At 36.9% G+C, this 15570-nt stretch overlaps 1 protein-coding gene across 1 annotated transcript in view; it reads right to left on the bottom strand.

Moving 5' to 3' along the window:
• The window catches only part of LOC145986645 (transmembrane protein 145-like), a 137734-nt gene that overhangs the window by 17627 nt on the left and 104537 nt on the right, over positions 1-15570 (bottom strand). Inside the window, exons 8-9 of the mRNA XM_083120913.1 lie at positions 11610-11782; positions 6513-6685 (exon numbers count right to left, since the gene is read on the bottom strand). Coding sequence (XP_082977039.1) covers positions 6513-6685; positions 11610-11782 — 346 coding nt within the window. The remainder of the gene's footprint in view (positions 1-6512; positions 6686-11609; positions 11783-15570) is intronic.

Raw genomic sequence — 15570 nt, 5'->3', positions numbered from 1 at the left:
GGGGGATGGGGGAATTCCCCCTCTCTGGACACTTGTGTCCCCCTCTCTGCTTGATAAATTTTATCCCCTGGTGGGGAATGATATTTGGGGGGAAACAAAAATTATTGGCAATTTAGTTACTTTTTCCCATTTCGCCATTCAATTGCAACATTTTCTGTCCGACAACTGGAAGCTCAATTTTGCGAACGCAGATGTGGCCTCAAGCGCTGCTCTATTCGTGGAACTGTCAAACAAGTGGCCAGGGTTGAAGACCAACTCCCCTCTTTATTTTTATTTGTCCACGGAATTTGGCAGGATAATGTAACCCCAATGAATGTGCAAGTTACAAATGAGTTGTCACACGACTCGTACTTGTCACCACAGAATCTGTCATTTGTAGGAGAGGGACAATAGTGTGCGAATATAGCCGATGTAGAATTTTTGAAGTAAGAGCAATAGCCCTTTACAAAGTCATTTTTTAAAGAACATGTGTGATATTTTTCTAGAATAATGAACTAGATTTCTTTATGAAACTAGAATGTTAGTGAAAAAAGTGAACATTACGAGTTCCAGACTCTGCAATATCAGGAATCTGCCTTCGAAATGAACGAAATGTGATAAAACTGGTGGGGGTGAAGGCTGTTTTGATCAAAGGATGGGTTCTAAAAATTTGCAAGTGCATCTACGCAAGAAGGCAGGAATATTAGAGCAGTGAGTTCCTTTTGACAGTTGGCTGCCTGTGGAAAATCTACCAAATGAAAAATTACATGGCCATGGCTTGATGTATCTAGCGATGAAGTTACACATACATTATCTTTCAACATCACGGAATTAAAATACATGGGCCAACCCCCGTGGCTGAATGGTTAGCACATTGCAATACGATGCCAGGGGACCCGGGTTCGAATCCTAGCCTGGGTATGTGTGTTTGGGAGTGTCCATTCATCAATTTCTTCATCTCATCACTCATCGCCATTAGCCAAAAGTGATAGAAAAGCAAAGCAAAATAAACTAAATCAACCAATCAATCAAACTAAAACACATTGGCCAGTTGGAATGTGGTATTTTTTGTTGGAAATATTTTCAGCATTCGTTGTCAAGTTGGTAGTTTTGTAATCTTGCGGCAAGCTAAACACATTTATAAAATATCATGACTAAAAGTACAGAAGAATCGATATTGAATTCATTCTCTTGATCAGTTCCGTAACAAAAATTGATTATGAAATTACGTACACAATAATGGGCATTAGATATATAGTAGTGGTAATCGCTATTGTCTTGTATTCAAGGAGTTCCAGACTAATTAGGGGTAAGTTGACGGAAACACTTGCGCAGCTAACAAATTTTCAGAATTAACGAGCTAATGAAACTTGTGTTAAGCTCCTGGGATCTAAGAATCAAGTTAATGAGTAATTTTTATGATTTCACAAATATAACCGTAATTTAGCAAAGTAGTCTTGGGCGCTATTTTTATGGGGTAGAAAACTTTTTGATTCTGCTCCCCACAGCCCCAAAAGTTATGCCTAAGTTCGATTCAGGTCTCCAAAATTAGGTCCCAGGCTGGAATTCTGGGGAGGAAGGAGGGGGGGGGGGTTGTCAAAATCTCACTTTAAAAATTGTAAATACTCTCCCGATTAGCTGTTCTGATCATAAAGTGGACTTGGCTCTTTAAATCGGCAATTTTCAGCAATTATTAAAAAAAGTTTTGTTCAAAGCTTTTTTTTTAAGTTGAGTGACATGAAATGAAGTGTCGAGTCATTTAAAATTATCGAGATAAACCCCTCACCATAATCCCCCTCCTCTAGCAGCTCCAACCGTACATAGACACACATATATTTGAAGCATTACACCATGCTGTCTCCAGAATTTCCCCCCCCCCCACTGGAAATTTCTTAGATACCACACTGAGTATAGGACATGTCAAATAGAAATACATGATACTAAAGATTTTAGATTTGATTTGCTTTATTTTACTGCCACTTTTGGCTAATTTGCGAAGATGGGGATGAGTGATGATATGATGAAATTGATGAATGGACACACAAATATCCATGCCCAGGCCAGGATTAGAACCTGGGACACCTGTGCTAACTACTCTGCCACAGGGGCCCGGCTACATGATACTTTACTTAAGTATTGTTGAAGCATGTCGATGTGATTTGAGAATTTCAAATGTTCATCTAAAACACTACCCAAAAATTTAGTTTCTTTTGCGTACATTAAGTCTGTATTTTGGGACTTAACATTAATATTTAACTGTTTTCTTGTTGGAGAAGCTATAAAATTTATGTAATTTGCTTTGCTTGTGTTTAGAATTAAGTTATTTCCTTGAAACCAGCTATCAAGCTTTAGCAATTTGTAGTTTACTTTATGTTTTAAGGCATGCTCACAGTGATCTGTTAATATAATGTCTGTGTCATCTGCATACAGTATAGCCTGTGCCTCATCCAAAAGTTTTGGCATTTCATTTACATAGAGCAGGAATAGAAAAGGTCCAAGTATACTGCTTTGGGGAACTCCACAATTTATTTTTTGAGCTGGAGATTGATTATATATTGTATTACCATCAGCATTTAAGTAACATATTTCTACAAATTGTTTTCTTTCATGAAGATATGATCTATATCATTTATGTGCTAGTCCTCATATGCCATAATTTTCTAGTTTTTTTTAGGAGCATATAGTGATTGACTGAATCAAAGGCTTTTGTCAGGTCACAGAAAGTCCCAAGTGTGTGTTTGCAGTTATCAAGTGATTCACCCACATGTTCAATGAGATCAATCAGGGCTGAATTTGTGCTTTTTTGCTTTGTGAAACCGTGTTGTGTCTTGGTTAGTACTGAATACTTTTCACAGAATTTTTCAACTTTTATTAACATTGCACGTTCAAAAATTTTTGAGAACACAGAAAGTTGTGAGATAGGTCTATAATTGGCTACATCTTTTGGATCATTTTTCTTGTATATTGGTTTTACAATTGCTATTTTTAGTCTGTCAGGAAAGATACCTGTTTCAAAGAAATGATTTATGATGTGTAGGAGAGGTTTACAAAGCTGTTTGTAGCAACCTTTAATCCGAAAATCTGGTATTTCATCAAATTCAAATGAGTTCTTGTTTTTTAATGACCTGAATATTTCCCTTAATTCTAGTTCAGAAATGGGTGATATGAAGATTCATTTTTCATTTTTCAGAGCTATTAAAGCCATTTCGCCTGTCTTGGACATATTTTTATTTTTATTTTGGCCAGCACATGGTACCGAGTTTATAAAGAAGGTGTTGAATATTGCTACATCATATGGATTAGTTAATTCTTTGCCTTTTACATCTAATGCTATGTTTTTTCTTGTGTTTGAGTGTGGACATGTTACACTTCTGATTATATCCCACATGGCTTTGCATTTATTATCTGATGTTTGTATCCTTATGTCATTATGTCTGATTTTTGCCTGTTTTGATATCAACTGATATGTTTTCTTATACTTTTTGTAGTAGACTATAAAGTTTGGGTCATTATTTACTTTACTTTCTGCATGAAGTAATTGTATTTTTCTGCTAGTTATTTTTATTCCACTTGTTATCCAGGATTTTTCTTTCTTTCTTATATTTACTTGTTTTACAGGAAAGCATTCATTGTGGAGTAGGCAAATTTTATTTAGGAGGACAACGAATTTCTTATTTGTGCTGGGTAGTTGATAAATGGCATCCCACCTTTCTTCCCCTAGTTTATGCATGAATATATGAATTGTCTCCTTCGTGTATAATCTTTCTTGTATTTTCTTTGTTGCTTTTGACTCGGTTACTTTTTTGTTTCTACACTCTAGTGAAATAAATTGTGCTTCATGATCAGAATAATGTACACTTACATTTTTTACACTGGTACTTGTTTGTTTCTCTGTGGATGATCATGTGGTCTATCAATGAAACTGAGTTTGGTGTTATTCGTGTAGGCAAGTTGATAATTTTTTTTTGGCACCATATGTGTTTAGTGTCATGACAAAGTGTACCTTACCTTATGTCTTTTAGGAAGTCAAGTTTCAGATCCCCATATTATAATTTCTCATTTTAGTGTTTTTAGTTCATCCAAAAGCATTGTGAGTTTTTGTATAAAAGTTGCATAATCTTCATCTGGTGTTCTATAGCAACAGATAACCAAGATTTTGAGGTCAAGGAAATATATAACGCTGAATTCAAAGTGTTTTTCGATTGCCTCTACTGTTTTTGGGATAATTTCTTTCACTCTTACACCTTGTTTAACATATATGCTGGTACCTCCGTGCCTAATCATTGATCTACTGGAGAAGTTTATTAATTGATAATTGTAAATTTGTGCAAATTTGATTTCATCTTTTGAGAGCCAGTGCTCCGTAATGCATAGAACGTGTACCATTTCGGTTTCTTCTTTTATGAGAAGATCCAAATTTAGTGTTTTACCTGATATACCCTGAACATTTAAATAATATACATTTACACAGTTTCTATAATTTTTGTCCTTTACATAGTAACTATCTCTCATTGGTGGATTTTTGTTCTCATTTACGTCGCTTATATTATTTACCATAAAAAATCATCACTGTATACTTTTTGGGCATACATTTCTTCCTGATTGCTACTCGGGGAGTTTTTTACGTTGGATTTTCACTATACACTGCACACTGCACATCACAAATTCCATTACCTGTTTTTCCATTATGTTTATTTTTCTGGGCAGCACTACAGTTCTTCATAGATAATTGTACTTCTCTTGAGGATGTTGCACTCAGGACAGTTTCTTCTTTTCCTTGTTCGATCTTTGTAACTTCATTTATTTTCTCTTCTGTGATCTTGATCGAACAGGTTGATTTCTTCTTATTAGAATATTTTGGTAGTGAAGCTGGTAGAGGTATGGGTTGTCCATTAGTTTGGAGAATTTCTGTGTTGCTTATCAGCATATGTAGTTTTTCACTGTGATGTTTTTTTCCTTTGCCATTAAAATGTTGGCCATGTTTGGTGTGACCTTCTCTTCCAATATTCACATTTAGGAGCTGAACTGAGGGGAAGTATTTGCAGACTTTGATGACTTTTGAGTTTGCATTGTTTACTTCAAGGTTAACAGTGGGTTTGTAGCACACTGTGCTAACCACTCCATTATGAAGGTGGAAATAGCATGGGACTATGTTCTCAGCTTTGTCACACTTTTGTGCATTAATTTGATAATTCACTGCAGGAATGTCGGAAAAATGTGTGCAGAATCAAAGGAAGTAAGCCATTGGCTGATTGTTGGGTGACCTCCTTACAGGAATCAGCAACTTCCATGTCCAGAGTGTTGGACATGTTTACTTCACACTTAGACAAGTCTGAGAGGAATATAAAGATTGAGTTTCTTTCTAGAACTGTATTTTTACAACTCGAATAAAATTCAGGTTATTTATTTGCTTGGATTGCATTAGTGATTTATCCCCACCAGTTTCAACACTCACAAAATTTTTGCAATGCCCTGTTAACCTTTTTCAGAGGCATAATTATGGTCATTTTAGGCTCAATTAACCTTCAACTACCTAATATTATACTTATCCCTCACAAATTGAGGAATCTTTAATGTGATGACCTTTGTTTAATGTAGTGTAAGTAAAGACAAAGCATGTAGTGTTAGTGTTAGGTAGCAAATATATTTTCATGTTATAGTCACGTATAACGGTGGAAGCGGCCCCGGCGCCTACCCAGCGTCGAATAACATGGGTACCTGGGGGAAACCCTGGGGGGTAAAGGCGGCCAGGGGCGTGATGCTGATCACATCACGCCCACTCACGACCGGATCAAGAAAGTGTGGGGCGTTACCCCCACACCCCCTATACGCCTTCATGGTGTGGTGCTATGCACAGGGGAACACTTTACCTTTTTTACCTTTTAGTCACGTATAATATACATTTGAGGGATAAATTTCAGGCAAAGCTGATACCACTTTCAACCAATACTGATACTCTTACCGATCCCCACCGATACCAATACTTGATAATTGCAATAATTAAAATGTGTTCAAAATATTGACCAATATTGGTATGAAAATATTCTTCTCCAATTATACGCATCAATTTACCAAGAAATTTGCTTTAGGATATTCACCAATTACATCAGAATATTAAAATTGATATTATGTAATCGCAAGATATAATTTTTGTGCACAATTAGTGCAAAATAAATAGAAAGTTTGAATTTTGCATAATTTTCAGAACAATTAGACTCCACTAAATGTCGCGAGGCATTTTTGTGACCCCCAATATGCCGGAACAGTATCAGCTGGTATCAGTATCGGCTGGTATCAGAAGTGAATTCCAAACGATACTTTCCTTTACAGATACCTGTGACATAGGCCGATACAGATACATTGGTATTGGCTCAACGCTAATAAATATACAACTACTGATATTATTTCTTTCTATATAAGAAGTACTTCATGTTTCTTCATGCTAATTAAAAACTGTGCAGCTATGAATATGTAAATAAACATAAATATATATTGTGCTTTACCATAGTAGTGATGACATAATAAAAACTTACCATAGTGTTCCTATAAAATTAAAAGGATAATAAAATCTTGCTTTCTCAGGATAATGTTTTAATGTAAATATAGTGGAATACATAAACATCCACCAGGCTATAAACCTTAGGAATATTAATCCATAGCCAGCTGGTGATTCATACAAGTACAGCACTTCTCCTGGGTCAAAAAACTGAAATAAAATATGGAAATGAGTCTTGAATATGTGTAAGTTTGCATTATTTTATAAATATATTAAATAAAATTATGATACTAACAATACAATTGATTGGATAGACAGACAGATGGATAGATAGATAGATAGATTGATATTGTCTTTATTTAGCAGGAACGTGTCGGCCTCTAGGGTCGCTTTTACAACCGACCCATAACACGATAAAGGAGACCAAGAATATAAGCTGGAGCAAGTAATACATAAACAAAATCAATGTTTGTGATCAGACCTTATAACTGCATAATGGCATATATGCATGGACCAGAGGTGGTCTGCAGAGCCCTTTTGGTGAGGCCCATGCCCATTTGAAAAATGAAGTACAGTACTTAACATAAAAACTGATTAAGTAAATGGTAGACGATAGCATCTTACTGTTCTTAATACCATAGTGTCGCTTTGTGGCCCGCGAGCGTCATTGAAATTGTTAATGTGAGCCTCATTGTCTAATGAGTTGAAGACCCCTGGGTTAAAGGGTTCCTTTTAACAAGGTGTAATGAATGAATAAATGGTTTGATTTATTTTACTTTGTGTTTCTGCCACTTTTGGCTAATTGAAAAGATGAAGATGAGGGGTAATATGATGAAACAGATGAAGGGACAATCACAAATACATATGAACAACACAAGTCCCATTGAGGATTATACTGATCCATGGGTCCAGACAGCAGAGCCTTGTTAGTCTTCAAAATGCAGTCCAAGCATACTGGAAGTGAGGTTGACAATTGGGTGTCTTACGGTCATCCCTTAGCAAGGTGTAAATTAATGTTTTCTTTTTTGCTGGAGATTTCCTCCTTACTATTAGTCATGTTTGTAACAGAAATATTCTCATTAGATGTTCAAATATAAACTTGTTCCAGATGCAAGTATCGTTTCATGCTTTCAAATGGAATTAGTTCAACAATTGACAACATATCTCATCTGACTGTTGTGGAACTGACAGTAATTACCCAGATTATTATTAAGAGGTACTTAATATTATTTTAAGCATTTTATATCATTGGTTAAAACAATATTAATTTTATCCAAGGCTTGCTGCAATTCTGATACCAAATATTTGAACAGAAAGGAGGAGTTGATGAACTGTTTCTTTGCATAAATACATTTAATTTCATTACTGGCTGTATAAAAATAACTAAAATTGCTGTATGAGAATCAGTGGCGTATGCTGGTTCTAAAGAGTGGGTAATCTCCGACCCTTGATCCTCAAACTCCAAAAGTTTCCGTGCAATTTATGTCAGGATCCATATTGGATTTAGGAATATTGTGTCGGAATGTTTGTCTTATTGTTACGACCACAATCAATTAATTCTCGTTATTGCAGTTTAATATACGTGTAGAATTTCAAATAATAAAACAAGACAGTATTATAAAGCTATAAAAAAACAACCTGTGAAATATAAAATGAAAGACGTGCACTAGTGAAATAAAAACCCGCAATATTAATTTAAGTGCCAAATTCAACTTACTCCAGGACCCGATTACTTGTGCTGTACCACATCCAAAGCACGCTGTTTGTCCAGTTGCACGTCAATACGTGTCTGTGCGAAAGATTGCAGCTTAACAAAGGAAGTTATGTGACTTTTGGATTTTTCATGTTTGACGCAAGCATTGCAAAGATTACAGTATCCGCCACGCGTCCATACATTCTTTTCAGCCCCGAAAAGTAAGCACGGCCAACAAAAAAGCAAAGCTTATTAACACTTATACTTCCTGTCAACCATGGTGTTTTGTCATAATTTGCTTGCGAAAATGCCTCACATATTCCCGATTTTTGTCTTTGTGTGAAGAAATAAGTTCAAGCGATGACACTGGACTACCTGTATTAACAATTTGCAACTTCTCCTGAGAAGATCTTGTTCCAAAAGGTTTCACTAGCAAATCTTGTATCACATCCATTACCCTTTAACGCAGCACTATCACGACAAACACTAACACCTAAATAAATAATAAACACGAAGCATAGCACGAAGCCAACGACTACACGCATTCAGTTTCACGTGCCAAACTTCTGTTGTTGTGTTCCTGGCTGAGAATGAAATTCCCTATGAATGATAAAAAAAATCCCTTTCCGAGCTCGAAATGACAGGTTTTAAAAGTTCGAATCATTGCAGGCCAGAGCCAGAATTTTATTTCGGGATGGGGATCATCCCTTATTAGCAGCCGCCACATAAAGTTGAAACAGTGGGATTAGAAGTCCTGAAGATGAATCTCAGATTATTACAACGTATTAAACTAGGTGTTTAATCCTGCTAATGAAGTAAAATTAATTACCACTATACACTTTTTAAATTAGATATTTGTAGGATTTCAGGGAGGGGGGTTTCAGCCCCCCCGAGTCCTCCACCTGGCTACGTGACTGATGTGTTTTATTTCGTTTTATGTTTAATTCGTTCATCTTCATCACTATTAATCTAAAGAGGCGGAATATAGCAACTTAAATTAACTAATATATATATATATATATATATAATTTATTTTTGATATCTTTCCCTTTAAAAAATATTCAGTTCCGTGAAAGAAGTATTCTCGCTGCTTTTGAAGATTAGAGAGGAGAAACAATCACTATTTTTGTAAATACAAGAATGGGGGAGTCAGCATATAGGTGCTTTAATTGCTTAAGCTTTGAATTTTAATTTAGTTTGCTTCATCTTCAATATTTAAGCTTTTTCCTTTTGATAAATTTATGTTCAAGTAACAGAAATCAGCAAGACAGAAGCAAATGTAAAGTGAAAATTAGCATAGAATTGGTTTGCCCATGTTATTCAATTTTCCTGTTCTTCGCACTCTACCGGGTATGTTTTCCCTAGTTCAGCGGAGGGAACGGAGAGGTTCTGAAGGTTGAGAGTGCGACCGGTGGACTCTCACAAGAAGGAGCTTACCCTGGCCACGGAATCACCGCGCCTGAGAAGCAGTGTTTCCTCTCCCTCTTTCCTCTCTCCTCCCTCCTCACCAAGGGTTGTAAGGGAAGAGGGAGGAATGACGTCAGGGTGAGATTCCCTGAAGTCATTCCACCGGCTGGAGAAAGGTTCCCGGACATTCAGCGGCAAATGGTTGGAAGCATGCATGCTTGTATGCTGGAAGCAAAGAAATGTATGCATCGAAATTGGATTGGAAGAATATTGTGAAGAAATGTGTATATATATATATATATATATATATATATATTTAAAAAAAGAAATACAGCCGGGTCATCTGCGATTACCTAGATGACCCAGAGTATACGCCGCTGATGAGAATCTGAATAACATACACGGTACAAAATGCAATAACAATTCATGAAAAATACAAACTCAATAGAGCCAGAAGTAGAAAACACTGTGTGCACAAAACACAAATATATTTGTGTGGAGAAACTAATGATTCATATTTAAGAAAAAAAAAAAAAGAAAACTGTATACAAGTTTTAATATTAAATTATAAAGACATTCAGACATCATTGTCTTTCCACTGTGTAGTACTTTTAAGTTTTAATTATACATATCTTAACATTACATTTTGAGAGACTCTCTTCTCTCGTCTTCAGGTGAACACATTTCTATATACTCAATGCCCCTCCCCCACCCCTCGCCAGAATTCTGTCTAATTTTTGCTCCACTTATGCTACTATTTCTATTTCATGAGGATAGGGGACCATATTTGCTTGAATTCTATGCTGGGATGACTTTGTTAAGAAGACTGCTTCTTTCATTTCCCTCAGTTTCCAATTTGGTTCTTTGTGTAGCACTGTTACGTAGTTCCCTTGAACTTTATGTGATTCATTCCATGCATGTTCGGCTATTTTTGACCTATCTATTTCATCCTTGTATGTGTGCTGCTCACCTTTCCTAAGGGCATCCAGATTCTCCTATAAAAGCTCACCTGCATTCACATGGTATGTTGCATATTCAGGTTTTGCTACCTTGTATGGGGTTTTCTGGTTTGATCTTATATCTTTCTTACTATCTTTCTACTGATGAATTAGCTTAGATTAAATTAGATTTATTTCATCCATGAATCACATGTTTGCATTTGCATGCTGTGATATCGGACATGTAAATTTTGTGTTCACATTTGAATATACTAATACAATGAAATACAGTAATATAATGTAGTGAGTTGATACAATAAAATGATACCTTAGCCTATTACAGTTTTATGCTGGAAGGAGTGTACTCGTATTAATGACACAGTCCATTCCATAAAAGTAACACCAGTAAGACATGTTGAGGTTACAATATATAAATAATATATGTGTTCTGTAATGGATTAAATGAAATAGTGTGATATAATATAAAGGTAAGACTTATAACGTCATAAAATGATACGAAAAATTGCACTTAAGTGACATAACAAATATGACGTGAACCTTTTGTAGGTTTACGAATATGTTGGAACTATTGACTAAATTTTCAATTTTCAATTGTGGATGAATCCATGAACCTCCAATCCATCAACCCACAGATTGTTGACGAATTAGGGGTTCATAAATTCACTCACTGTGTAAAAACAATGGTGTCCTAATTTGGAATTTTGAACCAATTCAAAATTTCAACTTATTTTGTTTATTTGCTGTATAAATAATAGTATAAATGTCTTAGAAAACATGTGAGATCTTATTAGACTTTTTTCTGTCCCTGTAACTAATTTTCAAACCTTCTCTCCTATTGTTAACTTTGTGCACACCCAAATCAAAAGTTCTAGCTACGCCTATGCTATCAAGTAGATAGCGCCAAACACATGGCATTAAGAGATTGATTCCTTTGAGCTTTCAGTGGTCATATCCAATATTAAGTAACCATAGGAAAACAAAGTATTTAAACATGTAAACAAAAAATACTGTTTGTCATCTATCTACACTCTACTCAAAAATAATGTGGAGAACATACAGACTAAAACATTCTTACCTCTAACTCATATATGAACAAACAGACGTACGTTATGCAGTATAAACACATAAATATTGTTAGCTTGATGCTGCTTGATAACCTCAGTCTTCCTCTTGTTACTGTATACCCTTTTGCAAGTAACAACAGCATCAGAAGAAATATGGTCTCACTTGTACTTTCACTAACTCTCCCTGAAAGAAAAGATGAAATCAGTCTTATCCAGGGCCGGCGCTAGTAATTTTGCTGTCCTGGGCAGTGGCGGCAGATGCTGCTCCCTTTCGAACGCCCCCTTCCTCCAGTCATTAAACAGCAATGGGAAATTGAAAATCAATATATTCCTAAGTAAAAAATCAAACTATAAAATAATTTTATGAGACTTGCTAAGATATTTCAATACTATTTAACACAAAAGGATATCTCGCTCGACCACAGTTAAACTTTAAAAAAATGTGACACTAATTTTATATTATTATTATATTTCATGAAATCTCTCTCTCTCTCTCTCTCTCTCTATTAAACGTATCTTAATTGTAACAAGTACTAGGAAAGAAACGAAGGCTTCACTTCATATGATTACCGTTGTAGGTCTGTGATATATGATTGGATTTTTAAAATGTAATATTCCCGGATCTCCCGCGTGGGTTATCTAAGGTCTAAATTCTTTCCTGCGTTGTTCCCGCATAAAGCGGCTCTGGGGTTCACCCAGCATCAAATTAATGGGTACCTGGGGGCAACCCTGGGAGGTAAAGGTGACCGGAGAGTGGTGCTGATCACATCACCTCCAAATTGGCCGAGATCGAGTACTATCTTGCAGTGGCGAAGCTAAGGCGTAAATACTGGGTAGGCTGAAAAATCTACTTATATTTTTTTTATACAACAGGTTCATGAGTTGATTCTTGTTGGTCGCAAAGTATCAATTACTCTTTCCTTGAAGCCTTGATCAATAGAAAGTTTTTAACCAGTATTTTTTTGTCAATGGGTATTGTACTGAGAGAACTTAATCCTTCATTTTTCATTGAATTACGGAGATAATTTTTTACTCTCTTGAGGGTGCTCATACTTCTTTCGGAGGAAGCTGTTGTAATGGGGAATGTCAAGACCAACTTGATAAGTTGTGTTACTTCTTTGTAGATTATTTGAAGATCATTGCTAACTATGAATTTTAGAAGGTCTGCAGGAGGTAAATGCTTTTCTTCATCAGCATAGATATTCTTTAAATCATTTTTTAATCGTTCTTTGTTGAAAAGTGGATATGTGGACAGAAGGTTATTTAATTTCATCACAGGAAAGTGTAGTTTATATCCCCCAAAGCTATTTTGGTCTACCAATTCAACAAATTTTATCTTTTCAAGATCTCCAAAACATATTTCCATTTGTACAGTCAGTGTGTCCAAGATTTCGTAGGTTAAGCATCTGAGAGCCACTAAGTCTTGTTCACTTACATTTATTTTACTGCAAATCATCTTAGAGTTTTCAACACATAATTTCACAGTATTATATTGTTATAACATAAATACACTATGTGACACACACACACAAACACACGCGCGCATCCACTTGAAGTAAATTAACATTCAACAATGCAGCGCATGAACGACGCATTTTGCAAAAGAAGACTAGCAGCACAACAGGTCGGTTCTGAGGCTAGCCGCTTTCACCCAGTGAATCGGCCGCCCCCTCCCCTTACACTCCCCTTCCCCCTACGCAGAGCTCACGCTGTAGCTGCCCTTTAACGCGAGGCTTTTCGTCAAAAGCCTCACAATTCGGACCGAGCGCGCTCTCTCTTTCTGGCCTGACTGACGAGATATCTGGAAGGATCGGCGGAACCAAACATTCGGAAATTCGTTTTAATGAACTTTGATTGTTACAGGGTACAAGAACATTTTAATTTCAACATTTTTTGGGTAGGCTAAGCCTCAAAAGCCTCATAGGAGCTTCGCCACTGCTATCTTGCATAAAATGGAAACGAGCGTGTTTCAGACATGATTGACCTAAGATAGCACAGGGTGCGGCAGAACCGACTAAGCAGTTTCTATCGATTACCACATCAGCTGTGGTGGGGGTAGGCAGTTGCACGTGGTCTGCCTTTGTTCAGGCGTTGACCCCATTTCAGTAGCTAAGATGGTCTGGACCGGTGCACATCGTGGTTTTGCCGTTCACGCGCAATATGAAAACAACAGATCTGTGATCGCTACACAACGAGCTTTTCGGTGCCAGTTCAACATTCCACGCAACAATGCCGTTTCTAATGCAAACACAATTCGGTTGTGGGTTAGGCAGTTGGAGGAAACTGGTAGCACACTAAGAAGAGATACACATGGCTGACGCAGATCCATCAGAATGCCAGGAAATGTGCAGTGGGTGAGAACAGCAGTTCAACAATCGCCGGAACGTTCTGCTCGAAGACATGCTGTTGCATTGGGGATTTCAGACCGCAGTTTCAGAAGGATTCTGCACTGCGATTTGAAGTTCCATCCTTTCAAAATAATGATTGCTCAAGAATTACGCCCAGCAGACTACGCCAACCGTAAAAATCTGTGTGAGCAAATGCTTGCTCAGATCCCTCCGAATGCAGCTTTCTTCAGTAGTGACGAGGCACATTTTCATCTTTGTGGGTGCGTGAATAAGCAAAACTTTCGCTACTGGGCTGAACATAACCCCCGCATTATTCATGAAAGACCGCAACATTCTCCTAAAGTGACAGTGTGGTGTGCCATATCACAATTTGGCGTGGTAGGCCCTTACTTTTTTGAGGAGGAAGGAGTGACAGTGACAGTGAATTCCACACGTTATGTTTCAATGTTGCAAAATTTTCTGCAACCCAGAATGGACGGGATTGTTGAAGAACATGGACTGGGGGACTTGTGGTTCCAACAGGATGGAGCTACTGCTCACACAGCTCGAATTTCACTTGATGTTTTGAGAGAAATGTTTCCGGGACGCCTCGTCTCTTTGAGGGGTGATGTCTGGTGGCCTGCGCGGTCACCAGATTTAAGCATTTGTGACTACTTTCTTTGGGGATATCTGAAGGAAAAAGTTTTCAAAAGCCGCCCTCACACCCTACCAGAGTTAAAAGAGCGGATTATTGATGAAGTGAATGCCATACCCCGCGATATGTGTGCAAGAGCTGCTCGAAACTTCAGGGATCGTCTACAACAATGTATTGATGCTGACGGCCGCCATCTTGAGGACATTATTTTCAAAACTAAATGAATGTAAAATGGTATATTGTACTAATTTAGAAAACAAATTCATTTTTTCTCTATATATCCAGATTTACTTTTTATTGCTCCTCAAAACTACTTAGTTGGTTCTGCCGCACCCTGTATATTTATTAACCTTAATTTTTTAAAAAATTGTTCGCCACTTGCCATGGTTGCTGACAAAGTTAATAAATTTGAAGTTCTACACTCACATTAGGTGCAAAATCATGACCCTTAAGGTCTCGTTTGGTGTAATTGTTTTATTATAGCCGAAAGCAAATTTAGTTCATCTTCATAATTCAGTAACCTTCATGTGTTAACATTCCGGCAAGTATTCTACACTTTTCAGACAATAGATCAAATGGCATGTCTTTATGGTTACTAATATCATAAAAGAAATTGAAAGATTCACTATGATGTTTAAGCTGCTCAAATCTTTCTCTTACAGCTAAAATAATCATCTAGGACTCGGTAATAAACATCAACTTTTTCCCGTTTTGTGGATCTTCAACAATTTCATCATAGTGAAACTACTACATCTTTCGATTTCGACCCTGTACAGTGTTGCCTATCTTTGGATCATCTATATCTAAATTCGATGCCAATTCTCTATCAACAGGACTCACGGGTTGCTGCCCCCCGATGCCTCTATGAGTGGAAGGAGGGAGGCCCTGCCAGGCTTCCAAGTGACGCCTAAGAAACTTTGATATATTTCATCAATCCTGCTTTTTTCAAAGCGCCGATATGTTTGCAAGAAATCATCTAACAGCATCTAA

The sequence above is a fragment of the Lepisma saccharinum genome, chromosome 4, assembly GCF_977018435.1.
Source record: "Lepisma saccharinum chromosome 4, izLepSacc3.1, whole genome shotgun sequence".
In the NCBI taxonomy this organism is placed as follows: domain Eukaryota; kingdom Metazoa; phylum Arthropoda; class Insecta; order Zygentoma; family Lepismatidae; genus Lepisma; species Lepisma saccharinum.
Note: the sequence above shows the minus strand (reverse complement) of the source record. Positions and strands in the feature narration are given on the sequence as shown.